This window comes from Equus caballus, chromosome 8, assembly GCF_041296265.1.
Source record: "Equus caballus isolate H_3958 breed thoroughbred chromosome 8, TB-T2T, whole genome shotgun sequence".
Lineage (NCBI taxonomy): Eukaryota > Metazoa > Chordata > Mammalia > Perissodactyla > Equidae > Equus > Equus caballus.
In genome coordinates, this window is record NC_091691.1 from 28,915,200 (window position 1) to 28,937,818 (window position 22,619).

Here is a 22,619-nt window from a genome sequence, read left to right on the forward strand (position 1 = left end):
AGGGTTTTTCTGCCACGGTTTGTCTTGCAAACATGGGTCATATTATTTACCCATTTCTACCTGTTCCCTTTTCCCAGCTTGCAATGCCTCATGAATACCCATGACTGGTGGGCATTTGGGACATGAAACCAGGCCAGTGTCCAGTGTGAAAGAAACACAAGCACTGAGGAGCCTGGTCTGCAGAGTTTCATGTTTAGGTTAATAGGAGTCATAAGGTTTGAGTGGGAGAGGCCCGTGGACATTGGCAGCTATGTTGACTTATGTTGACTTACATTTAGGAGACGAGACAGCAGCAGAACCCATAAGGGCAGTGATTTGCTCAACAAAAGCCCCAGGAACAGGAACAGGAGAGAAAATACGTGTCACGGAGAAGCACATCCAACATCCAAGTAACCATCCTAGCGTGTCTACTAAGCACATCTGTCCACACGTCAACACCTTGGAATAAAGATGTGTCTTGCAGTCGATGACACGGCGTAGATTAATTGGCAGAGGTTTCCTTACTTGTGGTCCACGAACTAATGGTGTCTTTGATTCGACACCATGCCCTCAGTGTTTTCACAAATCACATGATGATTCATTCAGAAAAGATGCTGGCCATCTTTGAGGTACCATTCTGGTCCTGGGATCTCAGCAGTAAATAAAACAGAGGCCCCTGCCTCCGGGGAGGCTGGTATCCTGGTGATGGAGGGGGACTGACAGACAAACACGTAACAACACTGCAGGTGGTGGTGAAGGCTGAAAAGCAAACGCACAGATGCTGTGCCGGGGGTGGCCTGGAGGTGAGGGCCGACTGGATGGGCTGGTCTTGGAGAAAGGGACATTTGGGCCAGTTAGCAAGAGTAATAACGACTGTCAATGCCTGGCGCTGACTGTGTACCCTCATTTGCACAGTGCCCTCTGCACACCCCGCATCCTAATGGGGTTGACATAGGACACCCCACCCTGTGCATCCTGGTGGCCCCCACCCTAGTCCACAGGCCTGCATGTGCTTTCCTCGGGAGCTCCTGGGGCCCCACGGGCTAGGCACCACCCACAACAGGGTGAGGATGCTGAGATTTAAAACATCACAAGAAAGAGTTCATTGCTTGAATTTCCAGGGCAGCCTGTCTGACCTCCAGGGTCCATTTCCAGCTACTGGACCCCAGGGCAGAGCTAAAAGTAATGCGTATGGGCAACCAGCAAGCCTGGCTTTCTCCAATGACGGGAGGAGCCTGCATCAGTGCCAATACATGGAGGGCAGTTTTTCTTGGGCAAAGTCCTTATTTGTTCCCTGTGCTCTGGCTCCCGTCAGCAGGAAACTTCCTCCCTACCGAATTTGTTATTGGTTCCACAGGTTCTGAGTCCTTGAGAGAGCTAAGCTCTTTAACAGTTTTTAAAGAGCCTCTGAGATTGATTACTGCCATGGATGACCCCCCTCGCCCAGCAGGAAAATGGGCAGACTGGCTCCCAAGGTAGGAGGAGAGCTCCCCATCGCTGCTGCTCATACCCGAGGGGCTGGAAGAAACGCTGGCAGGTCTTTATCCGCAGGAGCTCTTTGGCTCTGAGAATGAAAGGAAACCAAGGAGAGTGAAGCCACCTCAGACCCCCGGGATGCAGGAGTCCTGGGCGCCCGCGCTGAGGACACTCCCAGCCACGCCCACTTAGGGCGGGGTCTCCACTGCAAAGCGAGCAAGTTCCTTCGAGAGAGGGCCTTCTCCCGCCAGAATCCCTCCCGCTGGGATTCAAAGGGCAGTTACCGCAGCGTGAGAGCTTGCACCTGCCACTGATGGGGTCTTTCTGGGGCCCCAGCCCTTTCATCTGCAAAATGGGGACATACTCATCCCGACCTCCTGGGACTGTTGCGAGTGTTAACACACTAATACATGGGAAAGCGTGTAGGACAACACGGTCCTGTCGGATCCTCTTATTACCAGGTAGACCTAGAGCAGGCTCTCTCCGTGGGTGACCGTACCCCCCCCCGGGGGACACTTGGCAATGTACGGAGACATTTTTGGTTGACACAACTCAGAGAAGGTGCTCCTAAAGAGTCCAGAGAGGCTGCTAATAATCCTACAACTCCCAGGACAGCCTGATAGCAAAGAATTATCCGGCCCCAAATGTCACTAGCACTGAGGCTGAGAAATGTGGGCAGGGCCAGGTTGCCTAGGGCCTTGGAGTCTAGGGTGAGAATTTTGTTTTACTCTAAGAGTAATAAGATACTGCAGGATATTCTGATGTGGACTTTAAGGAGATCACTCCGGGCAAGTCTGAGATGGATACTATTATAAGTCTTGTTTTACAGATAAGGAAACTGACGTCCAGAGAGGTTGAGTGATTTGCCCAAGGTGGCACAGCCAAGATCCAAATCCAGATCTGCGTGATGGCCAGGCCCATGTTGTCTCAGGCTCCTCGTGGGCTCAGGCTAGGATGAGAGCATGCTGTTCTCCTCACAGATAGATATGAAGATTCCCCTAAAGCTGCACTGTCCAGTATGGCAGCCACTAATCATGTGTGGCTATTTAAATTAAACACCAAATTAAATACTAAAGTCAAAATTTCAGCTCCTCAGTTGTACTGGTGGCATTTCAAGTGCCCAGTAGACACACGGGGCGAGAGGCTACCATACTAGATGGCACACATGTGGGACATTTCCATCATCACAGAAACTTCGATGGGGAGCACAGACCCAGAGCCTTCAACTGGCAGGAGCTGTGCCACATTCGTTCCTGGGAGAGGTCGGTGGGCAGAAATGAATGCCTGGGACTGGCCAGGGAAGAGCAGGTTGTTCTGACCTCCTGTCTTAGGCTGCAAGGAAGGCTCTGTCCTAATAAAAGACTTTTGCAAAAGATAAGACCACTTATTTATGAGTCAGATCTTACTTGAGCGGAGGGAGGCTCCCTCGGGGTTTGCTTAACTGGAACAGCGGGTTCGAGGCCCCAGAGATCCTGCAGTGGGGAGTGAAGGGCCTTTGATGGACGGAAAGCTCCTGGCCAGCTCCCTGAAGCGTGGGGAGGAGCGAATCTTCCTCAAAAAAAAAAATCAAGTTGTACAGCTTAAATATATGCAACTTCAATATGTCAAAGATATCTCAACAAAGTTGTTTTAAAAAATCAAAGAAGAATTTTTTCCTTTAAAAAGAACATGGTGTGTCTAATGTTCCTTTTAGAACGTGCTGAGATCGTGAAGATGAAATCTGATCTTGTAATTATACAAGTTCTTGTGCTTAATTATCTGAGACAAGCTTTAAAAAAGGGAAGGAAAGAAATACAGTTTAATAAATTTTGTCTGTTAGTGTCTTGGAATGGTGAGAAATCACGGAGAGAAAGAAGAGGACATTATCACCGACCTCAAGAACTGACTTTTTAAATTCATAGTTCTTTTTAATTCAAAGATGAAAGAACTAAGATAACTTTTCACCAATTAAGTTGGCAAAGGTGATTTTTTAAAAAGGAGCATTTCTTGAGCTAGACGACTGCTTTGAAATCTAAGTCCCACTCACAGTAGTTATGTGACCTTGGACAAGTCATTTGACCTCTCTGTGCCTCAGTTTCCTCAGCTGCAAAATGGTTTGTGTGAGGACGGAGGGAGTCAGTACACATGTAATCTTAGAATCTGGCATACCGCAGACACTTAATAAATGCCAGCTCTTCTTGTCGATTCTCTCCTCCTGGAACTTTCTTGCCCCAAATCTCCCAGGGCGGCCCTCTTCCTGCGAGGTAGGACTCGGTCTCAACGTCCGGGCCCCAGAGAGGTCTTCCCTGCACCCATCATCCTTCCTTACTTTATTTTCCTCACGGTACCTGCTGCCCATGTGGTTTTCTTATTTACTTGTTATCATCTGTCCCCACCCTCCCAAAGTGCTGCTTCCCTGGAAGAATGCGGCGCATCGTAGGCCACAGGCAGCATCGCTTAGAGGAAGAGGCCTGTGTGACAGACGGTGAGGAAGAGGCTGGAGCAGTGAGGTCTCCGCTCGGAGCCCCTGGCCACACCCTGGGGCCCTCGGCGAGGAGTCCGCTTTTCCGTGGCCTAAGCACCCTCGTGCCCCGGCTCCCCGCGTGGGCCAGGCCTCCGCCCAGCGCCGCCAGCCCCGGGCACGGGGACGGCCGAGCCGAGGCCCAGGCGCGCTTCGGGGCTGTGGAGCGTTTGCATCCTCGCTGGAGACAGTGCGCAGTGCGCTTCATCGCAGCGCAGCTCCTGCCCTGCCCGCCGGCCCGGGGGCGGCACAGCCAGGGGCGGGAAGCGTGCAGGGCCAAGCGCAGACGCCGTCCCAGAAACACTGCTTCCTCCCGACCTCTCTCCGCCTCCCTTTTCCTCCTCCCCCAGAGAAGGCGGAGAAGCGGCTGGAACCGCCTCGGTGATGCGGAACTGCTGAGTGGCCCCCAGGGCGCCCCTGGGGAGCTCCCTCTTTGGCAGCTGCGGGCGGGGCAGCCTGTGCTCAGGGGCTGGACGGGCCAGCACGTCTGTGGGAGAAGGGGGCCTGGCAGAGATAGGAAGGGATTCTGGGCCCTTCCTGCCCCTGGGATCAGGGCTCTCCCACTCCCTGAGGAGAGAACAGAGGATACGAGGAAGGGACAGTGGGAGTGGGGATGAGAGGGCGGGGGATACGAAGCTCCTGGCAGTCTCAGTCAGGATCGTCTTCACCTGGCTCCTCGCAGAATCGCTCAGTCAGCGATGCTGCCTGGCGAACGACCCCAGCGCTCAGCTGCTTACAGCAGTGCTCACTCGTCCCTGCTCCTGCACTCATAGCTTGTGCAGTGGCCTGCAGGCTCAGCTGCATCTGGCTGCTCAGTGCAAGTGGGCCGTGATGGGCTGCATGTGTCTCATTTCCGGGGCTGAGAGGCAGCAGCTACATGAGGGGAACTTCCTCTCACAACAAAGGTCACAAGGGCCGGCAGAAACGACACCTCCTAAGCCTGAGCTTGAGCTAGTCGGCTGTCTCTTCTGTCCGTTTTGTCTTGGGCAAAGCTGGTCACGTGGCCAGGTCCACCACCAACAGGAAGAGGAATAGAGTCGACCATGTAGGAGAGAGAAGGAGACTCGAAAACAACCACCCAGTCGACGCAGAGCCGGTGGGCACCCTGGTGAAGAGCGGGGCTCCTGGGCTGACTGCGTTTCAATCCTGACTCACTACCAGCTGTGTGATCCTGGGCACGTCACATGCCCTTTCTGTGCCTCCATTTCCTCATGTGGAATATGGATGTGATAGAAACTAGTAGCCCCTTCATGTTCCTGCTGAGGATGCCACAAGGTGACTCGTGTGAACTCTCAGAACGGCTCCTGGTGCCCTGTAAGCCCTCAGTGTTCGCTGTTGTTATGAAGCGTCCAGTCACTGACGGAAGTCCCTCTCTTCGTGCTCGAGTACGTGTATGGGGGCTGGAAGTCAGGGCCATGTGAGAGTGGGCAGCCCTGAGTGCCCCTCAGGTGGGGAGTGTGTGGCGAGCCAGATCCCTGAGCCCCTTTCCCCACAGGCTGCCCTGTGGTTGCCTTGGCGACACCCCCCCCCCCCCCGGGGATGTGCAGAGGTTTCTGGCCATTTAATTCTCCTTTGAGAGGGTTCCTGATGCCTGCCCAGTGTCTGCATGAAGGAACCGTCTGCCCGCAGTCTCCCGGCTGCCCCCCGGCAACCCCTGCAGCCGCCACCATTGCACTGGCCGCCACAAAGCTTCTGGTCTCCACTCAGCTCTCAGCTTGGGCAAGCTACAACCTCACAGGCCTCAGTTTCCTCTCTACACAACAGGGTCATCATGGCTGCATGTAGCTCCAGAAAAGACTGAGGGCAAGAATGATGAGAAGCGCCTACAAATGTGAACCAGGGCATCCTTCCTGCATGAGAGCATCCGGGATTGTCTGTGAGAGAGCGGGCACACAGACTTGGGGGTACAGAGTGTCAGTCGCCTTCCTGTGGGTCTGAACTCCATTTCTACTCCAGCCTCCAGTCTCCTAAGTGTGTGTAAGTGGCAGGAGTTTGATTTCTGAACATATTAAGTTTAAGATGCGAATTAGAGATCCAAGTGGAGGTGTCGAATAAGCAGGTCGATATCTGGAGGTAGGATTTGGGGATTCTTAGCACAGAGATGGCATTTAAAGCATGAGAACTAAATGATTACAATAACGAATGGAATACATTATGGTCTGAGTGTTTGTGTCCCCCGAGTTCCTATGTTGAGATCCGAACCCCCAATGTGATGATATAGGAGGCTGGGCTTTGGGGTGATGACGGGGGAGCCTCTAGAATGAATTAGAACTCTTAGAAGAGGCTCCAGAGGGCTCTCTCACCCCTTCCACCAAGTGAGGACACAGAGAAGACGGCCGTCCACGAGCCAGGAAGGGCCCTCACCAGACACCGGATCTGCTGGCATCTTGATCTTGGACTTTCCAGGCTCCAGAAGTGTGAGAAACAAATACTTGTTGTTTTAGCCGCCCCGTCTATGATATTCTGTTATAGCAGCCTGGACGGACTCAGACAGGATGCATAAGATACCGCGGAAGCGTAGGAGAAGGGGCACTTGTGTTATTTCAGGGAGTGCGTCTCCAGTTGTCGTCCCCAGACCTGGAGCCCCACCAGCACCCGGGACCTCGTTAGAAACGCCAGCACAGGGCCCGCCCCAGACCTGCTCCAGCTGAGATTCTGGGAGTGGGCCCAGCAGTGTGTGTGTGACAAGTCCTCTCTGATGCTCGCTCAAGTTTGAGAACCTTCTTGGCTGAGGGAGTTCAGACAGAAGTCTCATTGGATGCCCATGGTTGAGCAGAAGATGCCTTTGCTTCCCCATGGAAAGTGGTCCCCAGCCTCTCTCCTAGGAGGCAGGTGATGCCTTCAGGAAGTTGCCAAGGCCTGAGTGACAACAGAAGATGTCAACTGACCACGTGCTGCTCAACCAGGATCCACGTGAGCCACTCTGGCCCCTCCAGATCTTTAAGAGCAGACATCAGTGGCTGGTTCAGTGGCCACCATGTGTTCAGGGTGGAGAGTTTGAACGCCAGAGTAAGCAGAGGCCAGCGGGCAGTTTTCTCAATGAGCAGCCCACCCACAACGAAAGAGGAGAAAGAGTCCCAGAAAGGAAGGCAAGGGACTGAGAAGGTTCCTGTGGAGTTTTCAGTTCCTTTTTTGCAGACGAGCCCACTCATTTTGTGCCACCGTGGTTCCCACTGCTGGCCGCTTAGGAGATGATTAATGCATCCTGAGACTTCCCCAGACATTTATGGCACCTTCAGGAATAGCAGTGACAATGGCTCTATCATGCGCCTTGCAACTTCCTACCCTTGCATTCTTCTTAATTATTTCTATATTCTGCAGCAGCCAGGTTCCCTCCCACCGGAGCTCAGCAAGGTAACGAATGAGGAAAGTCAATGGTCTGTAAATTACAACATTGATTAAAGAAGTGATTACTGACATAACTCTTGCTGGGCTATTATGCTAATGCCTGCCCAGATCCCGGACAGTGTTTACATGCTAATGACAAGCCTGGGACAGCGACTAAAATTGGTTTCCACCCTTAATCAATATGTAAATATTTTGAAACCCCTCCTGACCATGAGTGAGAAGATCCATCGTGTGTCCCCGCCCGACCGCTCCAGGCCACTGTCCCCAGCAGATGGAGCAAACACGCTCAGCCCTGCCCTCCCCAGCTGCCCCTCCAAACAGGAGCACAAAATGAAGATGAAAACCGTGCCCAGAGTAGCCATTTATAGTTCCCGAGAGCTGGAGAAAGAGAGGGTGATCACAGGACTTCATTGATCAGCATCGCATGTGATATAACTGGGTCCATAGACCCTCCTGGAGGAGACGCGGCTCCTTTCAGAGTACATACGATCCGGACAGGAGGCAGCTGAGCAAACCGGCAGTTACAGCTGAGTGTGCTTAGTGGTGTGTGAAGAGCCCTGTCTGGCTACGTTAACTCTGAAATGTTACACAAAATTGTATGGATACACGTTTCTCCAGCAAGAATTAGCTTTACGTGTATTCTCAAAGGAGTCAGTGACCCCAGAAAGGTTAGGAAACACTGCTTGAGAGCTTTCTGGAAGCTCTCAAATTAGCTTCTTGTGTTTCTGCTGCTCTTGGCTCCATATTATCTCTGTCTCCAACCACATCTGCTTTCACCTCAAGATCCTTGTTTGTTTGTCTTGAAGCAGGCATCCACCATGAAGAAAGGATCCTGTTCATCTATCCAGCCAACTGCCATCCATCCATCTATCCATCCATCCATCTATCCATCCATCTGTCCATCTATCCATCCATCAATCCATTCATCCATCCATCCATCCATGCATCCCTCCATCCATCCATTCATCCATCCATCCATCCATCCATCCACCCATCCATCCATTCATCCCTCCGTCCATCAATCCATTCATCCATCCATGCATCCCTCCATCCATCCATTCATCCATCCATCCATCCATCCCTCCACCCATCCATCTATCCATTCACTATTCACTTTGCTGAGCTCCTGCTTCATGAGCAGCTGGTGTGAGGAAGCAAGAAATCAAAGATGAAAAAGACATACTTCTTGCCTTCAAGGATTCCACAGCTTAGCGGTTGATATGGATACATGGGGCCAGTTTAAATCACATCCCATAAACTTGGCCATGCAAGATGGATCTGGCTGGTTCTCTATAACCCAACTCGATTTCTATTTTCAGTTTTCAGTTCATTAAGACAGCAGAACCTAATCCTAGTCTAATTTCCGGGAGACTTAACTGTGGCCCAGGCCTTGGGGAGGAGGCTTCTAGTCTTCAAATCTTCTGTTCACCGTTCCTAGGGGGCACCCATTTTCGGTCAGATGGGTTGCTTCTAGTATGGTCCCACCCAGTCCACGCTGCTCCCTCCTGCTCCCAGGGAACACAGGCACGTTCCTGCTGTGTCTTTGCCAGATGAGAATGTCCATGGGCTGTGTGGAGATGCATCTCCCTAAGAGTTTAGGGTTAGGGGCCGGCCCGGTGGCGCAGTGGTTAAGTGCACACGTTCTGATTCTCGGCGGCCCGGGGTTTGCTGGTTCGGATCCTGGGTGCGGACATGGCACCACTTGGCAAAAGCCATGCTGTGGTGGGCGTCCCACATATAAAGTAGAGGAAGATGGGCACGGATATTAGCTCAGGGCCAGTCTTCCTCAGCAAAACGAGGAGGATTGGCAATAGTTAGCTCAGGGTTAATCTTCCTCAAAAAAAAAAAAAGAGTTTAGGGTTAGAACACGAAGTCTAGATGCTTGTAGACCTTTATTTTTCTTTTCTTTGTCTGTGTGTTTGTTGTGCTTTGTGCTCTGTCTCATCTCTTTCCTGAGGCAACAATCTGCTAGAAATGGGCAAAGCACAGGGGGAAACACAGGTTGGTAGTCAGTGATGATGCTGCCATTCACAGGATGAACAATTACAACATCAGTAAAGAAACAGGCCTTGGGTGCAGGGAGGGACCAGGCCAAGCAGGCAGATTGGGAGGGAAGGATGCCCCCACGCAAAGGCGACTGCAGGTGTGGAGTCCTGCTGTGCTGGAGAGCCGTCTGGGCGGTGTGGTGGGAGGCGCAAGTACAGGCGCGGTGGGAGTCCCGCTGGAGAGAAGGCAGTACAGCCCTCCCGACCCCACGAGGCTGGAGGAGGTGGGATGCGCATGCTACTGAGTTTCTGAGCAGACATCAGCCTAGGGAACAGACAGCTCTGGGCCCCGCCCCCCAGGGTTCAGTCCCGTTCGGTGCAGGTCCTGAGTCACTTTGTGATTGCACAGACCACTCCTGAAGCTGCTCTCTGCCCCAGGGCCTTCCTTCTCAGATGCAGATGTGCAGGAGAGGTAACCCACAGGGGCGTCCCTCACCCAGGGAGAGGCAGGAGCTGGCAGGTGGTATTCCTGCCTCTTATCCTTCAGGTGGACAATTCAGTAGGATTTTCATGAGGCCCCAGAGAAACTGAGCCCAATGGTCACAGCAGCAAATGCAAAAACGCACCCTTCTATTGACTTTTCCTCCTCTGTCTCCCTCACTTTGCTCCCTGGCCCTGCTCCCTGGGGTCACCTCCAAGTAAACCAACTGCACTGAATCCTTGTCTCGGGCTCTGCATTTGGGAGGAAGCTAAATTAAGCATGTGTGCTTTGCAAGAGAAAAGGACAAATGGAAGAAGGGTGGCCTTCAGGCTGGTGAACTTCTCCGTCCCCTCTCCCTCTGTCTTTGCAGGTGTCCGACCGCTGTGACTACGTCTTTGTCAACGGCAAAGAGATGAAAGGCAAGGTGGACACGGTGGTGAACTTCACGTACCAGCACCTGAGCGCCCCCCTCCACGTCACCGTGTGGGCACCCCGGCTGCCCCTGCAGATCGAGGTCTCTGACACAGAGCTGAGCCAGATTAAAGGCTGGAGGGTCCCCATCGTGGCCAGCAAGAGGTGAGCCCAGGAAGGGGAGATGCCCCAGAGCCACTGTAACAGCGGGTTGGTTTACCAAGCCCAACACTGCAGGAGCCCAGGCAGGACCCGGTGCGTGGTAGGTGCTGGCCTGGCTGTCCCAGCGATTCCTTTCCCTGAAGCCGAGCAGCTGCCCTCTGAGGAAACCACGGCCCAGGACAGCCCAGCCTGGCAGGAAGGCTGCTGCACGGCGGGTCCATGTCAGACCCGGGCCGTTGCCTCTGCATGGGCTCCAGCACACTGTCTCTGAAAGGGCCCTCAGAAGGAAGCCACCGAAGTCATGCGTTTTTCCAGGCCCTCAGCCCCGAGGGAATTTGAAGTTTGGTTTATTTTCTCAGCGATTCCTCCTCTGTGATTTATGGATATCTCTAACTTTGAAAAGGTCTGTGCATATCAAACTATTGGATAAAATTTAATTGCATTTATACTGGACCATGGGGCTACTGTTTGCTCTTAAACAAACAAACAAACAAAAAAACCGTCTAATTTATTCTGTGGACTCTGCATTGTCATAGGTAGGAGTTTGTGGTCTCATTTTCTCAGCTCTGTGGTCCCCAAGTCAGCTAAGTAAGAGTTGATGCTGAGTTCTGGTTTCCTGCCTGGAATCCTCCATCCTGACCATCAGGGCCGTTTTCCTGACCGCCTCCCAGGCGCCAGGATCTTCATTTTAAGGGGCAAACCAGAGTGCACCTCAGGAAGAGCAGCCAGGACAGTGAGATGCTGACCTCACATCTACTGGGAGAACCTGGAGGAATGTGGCCTGACCGGTGCGGGGGAGAGGGGACAGCCGTGAATCCAGCCAGTGCTCACATCATTTAGTACCCCTGAGTGGCCAAGAGAATGGGTTTGTTCCATGTCCCCAAAGAGGGCAGAGCTGAGACCCGCCAAGTTCCAACCCAACCTCTGCCGCTTTCTGCTCTGTGAGCTTGGGCAAGCTACCCAACCTCTCTGCCTGTTTCCTCATGTGGATATGAGGATAATCACAGCTTTGCCTCAAAGTGTTATGAGGTTAGAAGAGTTCGTATATGTGGAACCTCGAATGGCACATCTTGACAGCTTAGTTTAGCTCTGCCCAGTAGAACTTTCTGCAGTGGTGGAATGTTCTAGAACCACACTGTCCAATATGATAGCCACTAGTGCATGTGGTTATGGAGCACTCAGGATATAGCCTGTGCGATTGAGGAATTTAAGTTTTTGATGTATTTCATTTTTATTCATTTAAAATTTAAATAGCCATATGTGGCTCTTAGCTATTTATTGGCCCGTGTAGGCTTGGTAAATCCTAGCTCTTCAGTCTTTTATTTGCCAATAAATGTCTTCAAGAAAGAGCAGTCTGACCTCTGTGCTGCTCAGTGATGGAAGCGACACTCCCTGTGGAGTCCCGGGGCTCCTGCCTGGCCAGTGGTGTCTTGGAGGTTGGGGCCAGCCCGCGCCTGTCTGGCTTGCGACTTGAGGGCGTCTCTGAGTCCATCCCCTGAGCTGAGAGCATCTCCTCCTTTCCCACCAGGCCCACGCGGGAGAGCGAGGATGAAGACGAGGAGGCGCGGCGGGCCCGGGGCTGCGCCCTCCAGTACCAGCACGCCACCGTGCGAGTGCTCACCCAGTTCGTGGCCGAGGGCGCCGGCCCGTGGGGCCAGCCGAGCCACCTGCTCAGCCCCGACTGGCAGGTCGACATCACCCACTTGGTGGCCGACTTCATGAAGCTGGAGGAACCTCATGTTGCCACGCTCCAGGACAGCAGGACCCTGGTGGGGCGCGAGGTCGGGATGACTACCATCCAGGTAGGAAGCTGGGGCTCGGGAGCTCTGCATCCCTAACACGGAGCCTGGGGCCAGCGCTGGGGGAGCCCCACCAGGTGGGTGGGTCACTGCGGCCAACTCCTTGTCCCTGTGATGGCGACACCGGAAGGGGAGCATGGACCAGCTCTTTGAGTCCCGGTCTCCTTGAGAACAGAACAAAGATGGTGGTGGCCGCGCCCCTTACCGCCCTGTTCCACCCCACTCGCAACGGGTGCGTCCTCCATCCAGCCCTCCCCACACGCCCCATCCGACCTCTGACTCTCCACCCTTGTCCCCGCTCTCCAGCCTTGCACCTCCCACACCCTCTTACCAATAACCTTCCCTCCTCCACACACCACTCCTGCCAGTGCCCAAGGGAAGATGCAGCCCTTCTTCCTTTCCTCCCTTCTTTCTTTAAGTCACTCTGTCATTCTGCCATTTATTCATTCAACAAACTCTCTTCAACATCCGACTGCCTATCTTTTGCTCAAGGAAATGGATAGAGAGGTGGGACTTCAGGCCAGAGGACAGGGCCATGGAGGGCCCTTGCCCCAAGCCCTTAAGTCCCACCCTCCTGACTCCACCTTGTTGGAGTGTCCTTCTGGATCCTTACACAACCAGCCTATGTGGAAATGATGGGCACATTTCTGTCACCTGAACATTTCCAGTCCAGCATTTGGTTTACAAGAAGAGGCCAAAATAACATTTCAGCAGAGGATACATTGTGCTGGCGTCTGTGGGGAGACTAGACTATTATAATTCCATTCTTCCAGTTAATTCCATAGTTCATTTAGAATGTGATTCAGGCTGTGCAAAGTCAGTTTGTGTGCAACTCTTCGTAAGTCCAGTCAGCAGGCTTGCCATGTACAGTTAACCAGGTTGTGCAGTGTACAAGGTGCCTTGTCTAAATGGAAGGGGTCATTTCCTTTTAAAAACAGAATAGATTTTCATATTTATTTCAGTTTTCCAACAGATAGAATTAAAGTGTCTTGGGGAAGGGGTGACTTTATCTGATTCTCACAAAGGCATGGCTGGGGCTGGTGTATATAGTGAAGTAGGTGTGTCACTCCTTTGCCCTGTATTCTGGACCCAGGCCTGGGGCATGGAGGAAGCATTCCTGGGAAAGCTTCCAACATCTGGGAACAGGTGTGACAGATATGTCTTCTGTCCTGCCAATCCCACAGGTGTTGTCCCCACTGTCCGACTCCATCCTGGCAGAGAAGACGGTCACCGTGTTAGATGACAAAGTATCGGTGACAGACTTGGCCATCCAGCTCGTGGCTGGGCTGTCTGTCACCCTCCACCCCAGCCCGGAGAACAGCAAGGTCATCACAGCTGTGGCCACAGCTGAGGAGCTGCTGCGGACCCCCAAACAGGTGGGGCCTGGACGCCGGAGGAGAGGAGCAGGGCCCGGTGCTGTGCCTGAGAGGCCAGGGGGAGGGAGGAATGGGGGCAGGGGAGCTGTTGCCAATCCATACGGCTCCATTGTCCCGATAGTGGGGTCTGTGATCACGCAGGGTGGCGATGCCCCGTGCACAGGGAGTGTGTGTTAGTACTGCTGTGGAACAAATTGCCGCAAACCCAGCAGCTTAAAACAGCACCCGCTTGTTAGCCCACAGGTGTGTGGGTCAGGAGTCCAAGCGTGCTCCGTGGGGTCTGGGCTCAGGGTCCCAGGCTGAGAGCAAAGTGTCGGCCAGCCGGCCTCTTGGCGGGCTGTTCTGGGGAGGACTTGCTTCCAGGCGCGTCCATCTCTCTGCAGGTGTAAGACTGAGGTGTCAGCTCAGTCTGTCAGCTGTCGGCCAGGAGCCTCTCAGCGTCCTTGTCACTTCCCCCCGACCCCATCACTTTCAGAACCAGCAACAGTGCAGGAGTCCTTCTCAGGCCTTAAACCTCTGACTTCCCCTCCGCCACCAGCCAGAGAAATCTCTCTGCTTTTAAAGCCTCACACGACTACATCAGGCCACCCAGATAATCTGGCAGATCTCCCCATCTTTAGGTCACCTGTGCCACATGACATAACATAATCATGGCGGCGATGTCTCATTATGGTCCCAGGTTCCAAGGGTTAGGGTGGGCCATCTAGAAATTCTGCAGTTGCTACCTGATGTTGGTCCAGAGCCTCCACAACAGGGACCGGATACATTCACATCCACGTCCAACCCACTGTGTGGGCTTCTCTGCTCATCTCTCCTGGGGCAGGAAATTGGCAGGAAGTTTTCTGATTTATAAAGAGCAGAGTAAAAGGAGCAGAGGGAAAGGAGGAGACAGAGCAAAAGGTGTGAAGCTGTTTGGGGAGAATGAGTAATTAGCTGGGGGATGACTGCCATCGCGACCTCCCAGGCATGGGGCCAGGCCACCAGTCCCATCTATCTTCACGGGCTGATGGTAACCAGGTGCCCAGCCCTGCCTCGGGCGGATTTATGGATGTAGTTCATCCGATTTGCGGAGATGACTCTTGAAAGGAAGGGCTCTCAATCATTCCTGGGAATGGGTTGTTTTAAGTCATGCAGAATTTCTCATCTTTGGGGAAATGCATTGGCTTCTCCGGAGAAAACCCCGCATCCCGACCTCAGCGTACACACTGGTAGAAGGGCTTTGCCTCACTCATGCCGCAGGGCTGATGGAGGTGGAGGTGGGCCAGCCCCGGTGTCCTGGGGTCTTCCTGTAGCCTGTCTGCTGTTGAGGGGGCTTGTTTTATGTACATTCTTTCTCCATGAAGAGAAATTAATTCAAGATGAAAAGTCAGCCAAGATGAACTCGCACACTGAGCTAGGAGTGTTTTCTCTCAGCCCTTGGCACATCGAAGGCTGGTGCCTTGTTCTTGATGTCTTCAACTTGGAATGCAAGATCTGAAAGATTTTTGAGCCCACGAGTGAGGGCAGTGGCGTACACTCGCCCCGTGCCTCATTCGTTCTAAAGAAGGCTGGGATGGGAAATGAAATGAGGAACCTCTGGCATGAGTGCATTCGAAAGGGCCTGCCCTGTTGTGTGGCTTGTCCATCGATGGGGACAGAGGAGGCGAGGGTGAGAAGGAAGATCGCTGAGCCATATTGTGTCTTAGCCGTGGTTCCCCCGAAGCTGAGCCTGGGGTAAGGATTTGGGTACTTATGTGGGGGGTGAAGGGAATCCAGTCCAGGAGTCAGGAAGAGATGCAGGAAGGGAAGACAGCCAGCAGAGTGTTCCCAACTCAGCCACCACTGTGGGCTCCTGGAGCCCGAGTCTGCGGGGGAAACTGTCAGCCAGTATGGAAAAGGCTAGAAGAGTCACTGGACTCGAGGGGCAAGGGAGCTGGGGTGCTTATACCAACTCCCGTCAGTCACTGGTTGAGAGCTGCTCCTGGAGGGGCCACGTCCTCGGCACTTCTGGCTACGACACGACTGCATGGGTTCCAGAGGCCAGAGATCGCCCTCGGGCAGAAACGCTTTGCGGAGCGGCAGCTGAAAGTTGGGCAGGCAGACAGAATCGGAAGTGGGCAGGCGCCCTCGCTGGGCGCTCGCTGTCTCTGGATTTCATGAACAATCTCGCTCACTGCCTGCAGGCAGCCCGTGTCAGGCTGGGCTTTCAGTGACGGGGATAGAGACCCAACTCAGGCTGCCCAAACGGACGTGGGAACCCAGCAGTTCGCATCCAGGTGTTTGCATCTTCAGATAAAGCGGGATGCAGATGCTCAAATAGTGTCACCAGAAACCTTCCTTTTTATTCTTGGCAATTCCCCCCAATTCTGGAAAACGGCCAACCATTATGTCTTTGAATATCGACTCCCCCCATATTCTTTCCTTCTGGAACTTCTAACAGAAAACTGTTGGTCATGCTCTCCCTCATTTCTTTCAACCTTTCTTTCATATTCTTCCTCTTTCTATTCCTGTGATTACATTTCGGGTAAATTTCTTGGCTGTCTCCCACAACACTAATTGTCACCTCAAACATGTCTAATCTGCTGTTTCAAGGATCCATTGAGTAATCAACTTCAAGCGTATTTTCCGCTTCTAGGAAGTTCTGTGTGGTTCCTTTTGCAACCTCCTCTGCTTTTCCCATTCACTCCTGTTCTGTCCCTGTGGTTTCCACTCCTTTTAATTTCCCTTCAACTACTTTATTTCACAGGCTATTTTTGGTTGGTGGTGGTTTGTTTTATTTTATTGTCCTTTTCACTTGTCCCAGTGTCTCGAGTCCTTGGTCTGCTGATCTTTCTATGTGAATGTTTCGTGGTCGAGCCTCCCATCCTAGGGACTGAGTCCTGTGTTGTCATGCGCGTTATCATCCGGAGCTGTCCCTGCTCTGTTTTGCTCCTGAGGAATTCCTGTGCATTTTGCATCTGCACGAGTCCAGCTTCGAGTGAATTCCTTGCCTGCGGCTTCTGCACCACACAGGGGGAGTAACTTCAAGCTCCACACCCAGCTGTGGGGGCCGTGCAGGGTTTTGATTTCCAGGGGAGGCATTTTCCCACCCAGGGCTCAGAGCACAACGAGCATCGTCGCTGTGTGCCTGGCCCAGTGGGCAGGATTTCTCGTCCCCCTGCGTGTAGAGGGCCCCCCCCCGACAGTGCTCGCTGTATGCAAAGGGTCTCATCCTCATCTGACATGTCCCTTGGGGGCGTCAACATCCCAGCCACAGGCTGGTGGGTCTTCTGAGCAGCTCTGACACTCCCCAGGCCACCTCAGGAACAGCTATCCGTGTTGGCACTCTGATGTGTGTTCCTCATTCATTTCTGATTCCTGGGAATTTGCATCTCTTCTTCATGTATTTTTACCTAGTTTTTAACTGGTTTACACTCAGCCAGTCTTCTCTGTTGTTGAAGCATGCTCTTAACACTCTCTATCTCTCTCTCCATCTCTTAGCTCCTCTTTCCCCTGTGCTGGCCTCATGTTCCAGCCGACCTTCCTTAGGGGTGGCAAGATGACCACTACCTGTTCCAGGCTCGCATGCCAACCCGGCAGCCCCAGGGGAGACAAGCTTCTCCGTGGTTCCTGCACAAGTCCAGGGACCGCACCCCATTGGCTGGTTTGGATCATATGCCCCTGCCTGAGCCAATCACTGTGAAGAGGGTGGAGGAGTGTTCTGATTGGCCAGACCTTGGTCACATGCCCACCTGGGACCTGGAAGGGCAGTCCACCGCACTCACACCACATGGACTCCGAATGGAGAGGGCACAGGTCTGAGAGGAAAATTGGCGCTCTAGTCCCTGCCAGAAAGGAGGGCTGGAAACTGGACAGGAAAACTCAATGTCCGTCTCACACCCACAGTTTAGGCATTCACTTTCCCACTGTCATTTCCCCCACTTGCAGTTGGGGAAACTGAGGCTCAGAAGGATTGGCTTAAAAAAGTGTTCTCAGGGAAATACTGGATCCATGTATTCAATTCAAAACTCTCCCCCTGAATCCTCCACCCTTTGCCGTTGTGTCCAGAAGCCAGGATAAGAGGAGACGCGGTTCCTTTACCCATAGCACACCTGGGGTCTCCACCAGCTCCTGCCCCCCAGGAAGCCACTGCCCGTTTCCATCCTCCCTCTGCTCCCTGTTCCACCTCCACCACGTCCAGCTGATCGTCAGACAGGAGCTATCCTGGCCCCATTTCATGGCCAGTGCCCACCTCTCTCCCTCCTGGCCCCCATCACCTTCCCTCTTCCCCATGCCCAGAGAGCTCACTAACTGCACATTAAAGAGTGAAATTCAGGGCCAGCCCACTGGTGTGCTGGTTGGGTTGGTGCGCTCCACTTCAGCAGCCCTGGGCTTGTGGGTTCAGATCCTGGGTGCAGAACCATGCAGAGCTCCTCAGTGGTGCTGTGGCAGCATCCCACATCAAAGTAGAGGAGGATTGGCACAGGTGTTAGCTCAGTGACAATGTTCCTCAAGCAAAAAGAGGGAGATTGGTAACAGATGTTAGCTCAGGGCCAATCTTCCTCACCAAAAAAAAAAAAAAAAGAAGAAGAAGAAAAGAAGAAAAAGAAAAATTCAGCACACTCAAACCTATGCAGAATTAGCATCCCAGCCCACAGCCAGTCAGATCGCAGCCGCCACAATAAACTGCCATGTGCTGTTCACTCTCTCTGGCTCTGTCAGCCTTCTCTCCAAAGAATACTCAGTCTCTGGCACAGGGTTTGGCACAGAGAAAGCTTGTAATTCATGTCCATGGAATGACCAGATGAATGAAAACCGCATCACTCAGTGCTTGTTCTCAGAGAACAGGGCAGCATCCCAGACACGTCAGAATGGTTTCCTGCCATCCCTGACCTGAGAGTCAGAGGCAGCAGGAGAGAGGCCAGCCATGGTGGCTGAGACTCGAGCTAAACGCCAGCTCCCGCCCCGCCGTCCCTGCGCTGGGTAATCTTGCGAGAGCTGCTGGCCCTCTCCTGATCCATCCAGCCAGCTGCACAATGAGAAACACCGACAACCATAGTACCTTCTGTATCTCTGAGAAGATTAAATGAGTTGATTTCTGAAGAACACCTGGAGGGCCCGGCCTCTGGCCGAGTGGTTAAGTGCACATGCTCTGCTGCGACGGCCCGGGATTTTGCCGGTTCGGATCCTGGGTGTGGACATGGCGCCGCTTGTCAGGCCATGCTGAGGCGGTGTCCCACGTGCCACAACTAGAAGGACCTACAACTAAAACATACAACTATGTACTGGGGGGATTTGGGGTGAAAAAGCAAAAAAAAAAAAAAAAAAGAAGATTGGCAACAGTTGTTAGCTCAGGTGCCAATCTTTAAAAAAAAAAAAAAAAGGAACACGTGGAACCGAGGCTGGTTCCCTGGCAGCGCCGTGTGAGTCTTAGCAGTTGTCATCACGGTAGGTGGAATAATGGTGCACCAGAGTTGCCCACGTCCTAATTCCCAGACCCTGTGACTATGTCACCTTAGGTGGCAAGAGACTTTGCAGCTGGGACTGAGGATCTTGAGAGGAGGAGCTGGTCGTGGATGATCCAGATAATGTAAGATCCTGAGCCCAGGGTCCTCACAGGGGTCCTGAGGAGAGGGAAGTGGAAGGGGCGGAGCCAGCTGATGAAGAGGCCAGTGGCCCTGTCTCAGTCAGGGTTCTGCCCCCGGTGAGAGGATGCTGGAGCTGTCAGTGCAAGTCTGCGTTGGTTCTTGTTTAAATTAAGGTCGTTCTCAGATCTTGACATAAAACCTGAATGTTTTCTTCCCAGATTCTCAACCGCCAGGTCTGGATTTTGAGTCTGCTCCCTGCTTTTAGGGGGCTCTGTTATAGGAAGGGGGCGGGGCGGGTTCCTGAGAGAAGATGCCTCTCCCCACCCTGTGGTGTTCTAACGGCCTCTCTCCCTGCAGGAAGCCGTGGTCAGCACATGGCTCCAGTTCAGCGATGGCTCAGTGACGCCCCTGGACATCTATGACACCACCGACTTCACCCTGACTGCCACCTCCCTGGACGAGGCCGTCGTGTCCGTCCCCCAGGCCCGCTCTCCCAGGTGGCCCGTTGTGGTGGCTGAAGGGGAAGGCCAGGGGCCCCTGGTCCGAGTGGACTTGACCATCGCGGAGGCCTGCCAAAAGTCCAAACGCAAGAGCGTCCTGGCCGTGGGCATTGGCAACGTCAGGGTCAAGTTTGGCCAGAACGACGCTGACCCCAGGCCCGGCAGGGACTACGATGAGGGGGAGATCAAGAACCACGCCAGTGACCGGCGGCAGAAGGGCCAGGACCCGGAGCGCGTGGGCCAGGATGCGCACTTCCACGGCAGCTCCTCCGTGGAGCGCGAGGAAGGCGCCCTCCGGAGGGGCAGCACCACGGCCAAGTCGCTGCTGGACAACAAGGTGGTGAAGAACAGCCGGCTGGACGGGGGCAGGCTGGCGGGAGAGGGCCAGCTGCAGAACATCCCCATCGACTTCACCAACTTCCCGGCCCAGGTGGACCTGCCCCAGGCGGGGGGCGGGCTGGGGGACAGCGACCTGGTGCAGACGCCGCGGGGCCTGAGCGACCTGGAGATCGGCATGTACGCGCTCCTGGGGGTGTTCTGCCTGGCCATCCTGGTCTTCCTGATCAACTGTGCCACCTTCGCCCTCAAGTACAGGCACAAGCAGGTGCCGCTAGAAGGCCAGGCCTCCATGACCCACTCGCACGACTGGGTGTGGCTGGGCAATGAGGCGGAGCTCCTGGAGAACGTGGGCGAGGGGTCGCCCCCCCAGGATGAGCACACGACCATCATTGACCGCGGGCCAGGTGGCTGCGAGGAGAGCAACCGGCTCCTGCTCAACGGTGGGTCCCAAAAGCACGTGCCGAGCCACCCCCACCGGCCGGCCGACTCCGGGGGGAAGCAGGGCAGGGACCAGAAGCATGAGCCCCTGCACTCGCCCACCTCCAAGAGGAAGAAGGTGAAGTTTACCACCTTCACGACCATCCCCCCAGACGACAGCTGCCCCACCGTGAACTCCATCCTCGGCGCCAACGAGGAGGACATCAAATGGGTGTGCCAGGACGTGGACGCGGGCGCCCCCAAAGAACTCAGAAACTATCTGGAGAAATTCAAGGACAAGGTGTAGCCCCTTGGCCGAAGGGCCGGGCGCCTGGACACCCTCCTTCAGCCCCTGTAGATCTGGGCCCCGGGAATCCCGGGGGTTGAGCAGGGAGGCCCTGGGGCCCTGCTAGACCAGATGGAAGTTTTGAAGCCTGGAAGGGACTTTTTTTGTAATCGAAGGTTTTTTAGCAGTGGATGATGGCAGATTTTTGAAACTCAGCGGGACAAACTCGAGGGGGGGAAGCTGACGGTGATGCTGAACTGCGCAAGGCCAAATTAGGGCGGTTATTTTATGAGTCAAAGTATAACACAGACATGCTACCAAAAATTATTTGTTAAAAAATGCAAAAAGACAAATAAAAAGAGACAGAAATAATCATCTGTTTATATTTCTAATAAAGGAGCAAAATATAACAGTAGGGCCTGCTAAGAGACATCTTCCATTTTAATTCAACACTCCCCTTTCGGAGGACAGCCTCTGACGTCCACGTGGGGCTGGGGGGGCGCGTTTCCACATCCTGGTTTCCTCTTGGGACAGACCTGAGGATTTTTAAATCTTTACTTGATAGTCTTTTCTTCTCTTTGTCCACATGTTCTTTTTTTCCCCTCTCCTTTTTCTTTTTGTGGCCTAGACTTCCATTTGACTTATGTTTCATGTTTATTTCTGAGGATCAAATATATTTTTCCTGAATTAAACATAAATTATCCTCCTGTTCGTTAGATGAATTCTCAGAAGCATTGTCAATTAATCTGTTCTTTAAGTGCAAGTTTGTGCTTGTCTGTGACGCTCCAGCCTCGTTGGGACTTGCTGGGTTTTACGATTAGCGGGAGCTCTTGGAGTCTTTGCAGGGGGAGGGGACTGATGTTGACCCACCGCCACACCCACCATAGGGCCAGAGGCAGTGCGTGGGACATTGTCAGCGGCTGGTCAAATGGGGTGTGGCCAGCAGCACAGAGCCCAGCATGGGCCCCCTGTCCACTCGGCCACACTCCATCCCTGGTCAAATCCACAAGAGAAAGACCGCTCCCAGCCTCGTCTATCGGGAGACATACTGGTATAGAGAAATGAACAAAGGTAAAACCTGTTGGAGGGTTTTTAAGTTGTTTTTTTTATCAGCAGGGCATTCCAGCATAAATTGCAAAGATGAAAATCTACGTTAGATTGTCAATCATCTGTGTTTTTAACAGCCTAGTTGTGCAGTGGCACATTGCAAAACGCGTTCATCCAAAGTGACGTGGTTGCGGCAGGGAGGCCCACGCCGCTTTGGAGCGATGCCCTCCAGGCCTGCAGACTCGGGCCGCGCGTGATACCCTCAGCCGGACGGCCCACGCAGACCACGGGCAGGCTTCTTGTTTTTATTTTTTTAATTACTAAAATCATTAGCTAAGAAAGGGCCCTGAAGCCTCGTAACCTCAGTGGGACCTTTTAAAATGGTATTTCTAGCACATATTATAGGCAGAGAGAAGGAGATATTTATTTACACCTGTGATGTCAATTGTCATTAAAATGCTTTCCATGGCTTGACAAGTGTCTCCTGTGGGGTTTCTTATTTCCTTTAACTCCTATTTCCTCCCCTCCGCCAAAGCTACAGCTTGTTGAGGAAATAAACTATCTGTTAGGGTAGAGGGAAAACAACACACTTGCCGGATCTTTTTTCTCCTCTTGGTTTCTTGACTGATCCAGAGTAATTCCTAAGAAGGAAACCCTTCAATCACTCGTCCACCATCATCCACAACCGTGGTTCTCAGACCTGTGCGTGCTCAGAATCGCCAGGAGGGCTGATGAAACCCAGATTGCCGGGGTGGGGCTGGTGTGCATTTCTGGAAGGTTCCGGGGTGGGGCCAATGCTGCTGGTCTGAGGTCCACACCCTGTGATCCGCTGATCGACATCGGAGGAGAAGGGAAGCCTTGGCACAGAGTGGACCACGGCGTGGCTCTCTCCTCTAGGGGAAACACCTACTGGAGTTCTGACCGTTTTGTGTGTTTGTTGTTGTTTGAGGTTGTGGTGGGTGGTTGT

General features: G+C 53.3%; 1 protein-coding gene across 1 annotated transcript in view; it reads left to right on the forward strand.

Moving 5' to 3' along the window:
* TMEM132C (transmembrane protein 132C) overlaps nt 1-22,126 on the forward strand; it is a 350,647-nt gene extending 328,521 nt beyond the window's left edge. The window contains exons 6-9 of the mRNA XM_023647328.2: nt 10,140-10,345; nt 11,871-12,144; nt 13,326-13,517; nt 19,421-22,126. Coding sequence (XP_023503096.1) covers nt 10,140-10,345; nt 11,871-12,144; nt 13,326-13,517; nt 19,421-20,626 — 1,878 coding nt within the window. The 3' untranslated portion in view covers nt 20,627-22,126. The remainder of the gene's footprint in view (nt 1-10,139; nt 10,346-11,870; nt 12,145-13,325; nt 13,518-19,420) is intronic.
* The last annotated feature ends 493 nt before the right edge of the window (nt 22,127-22,619 follow it).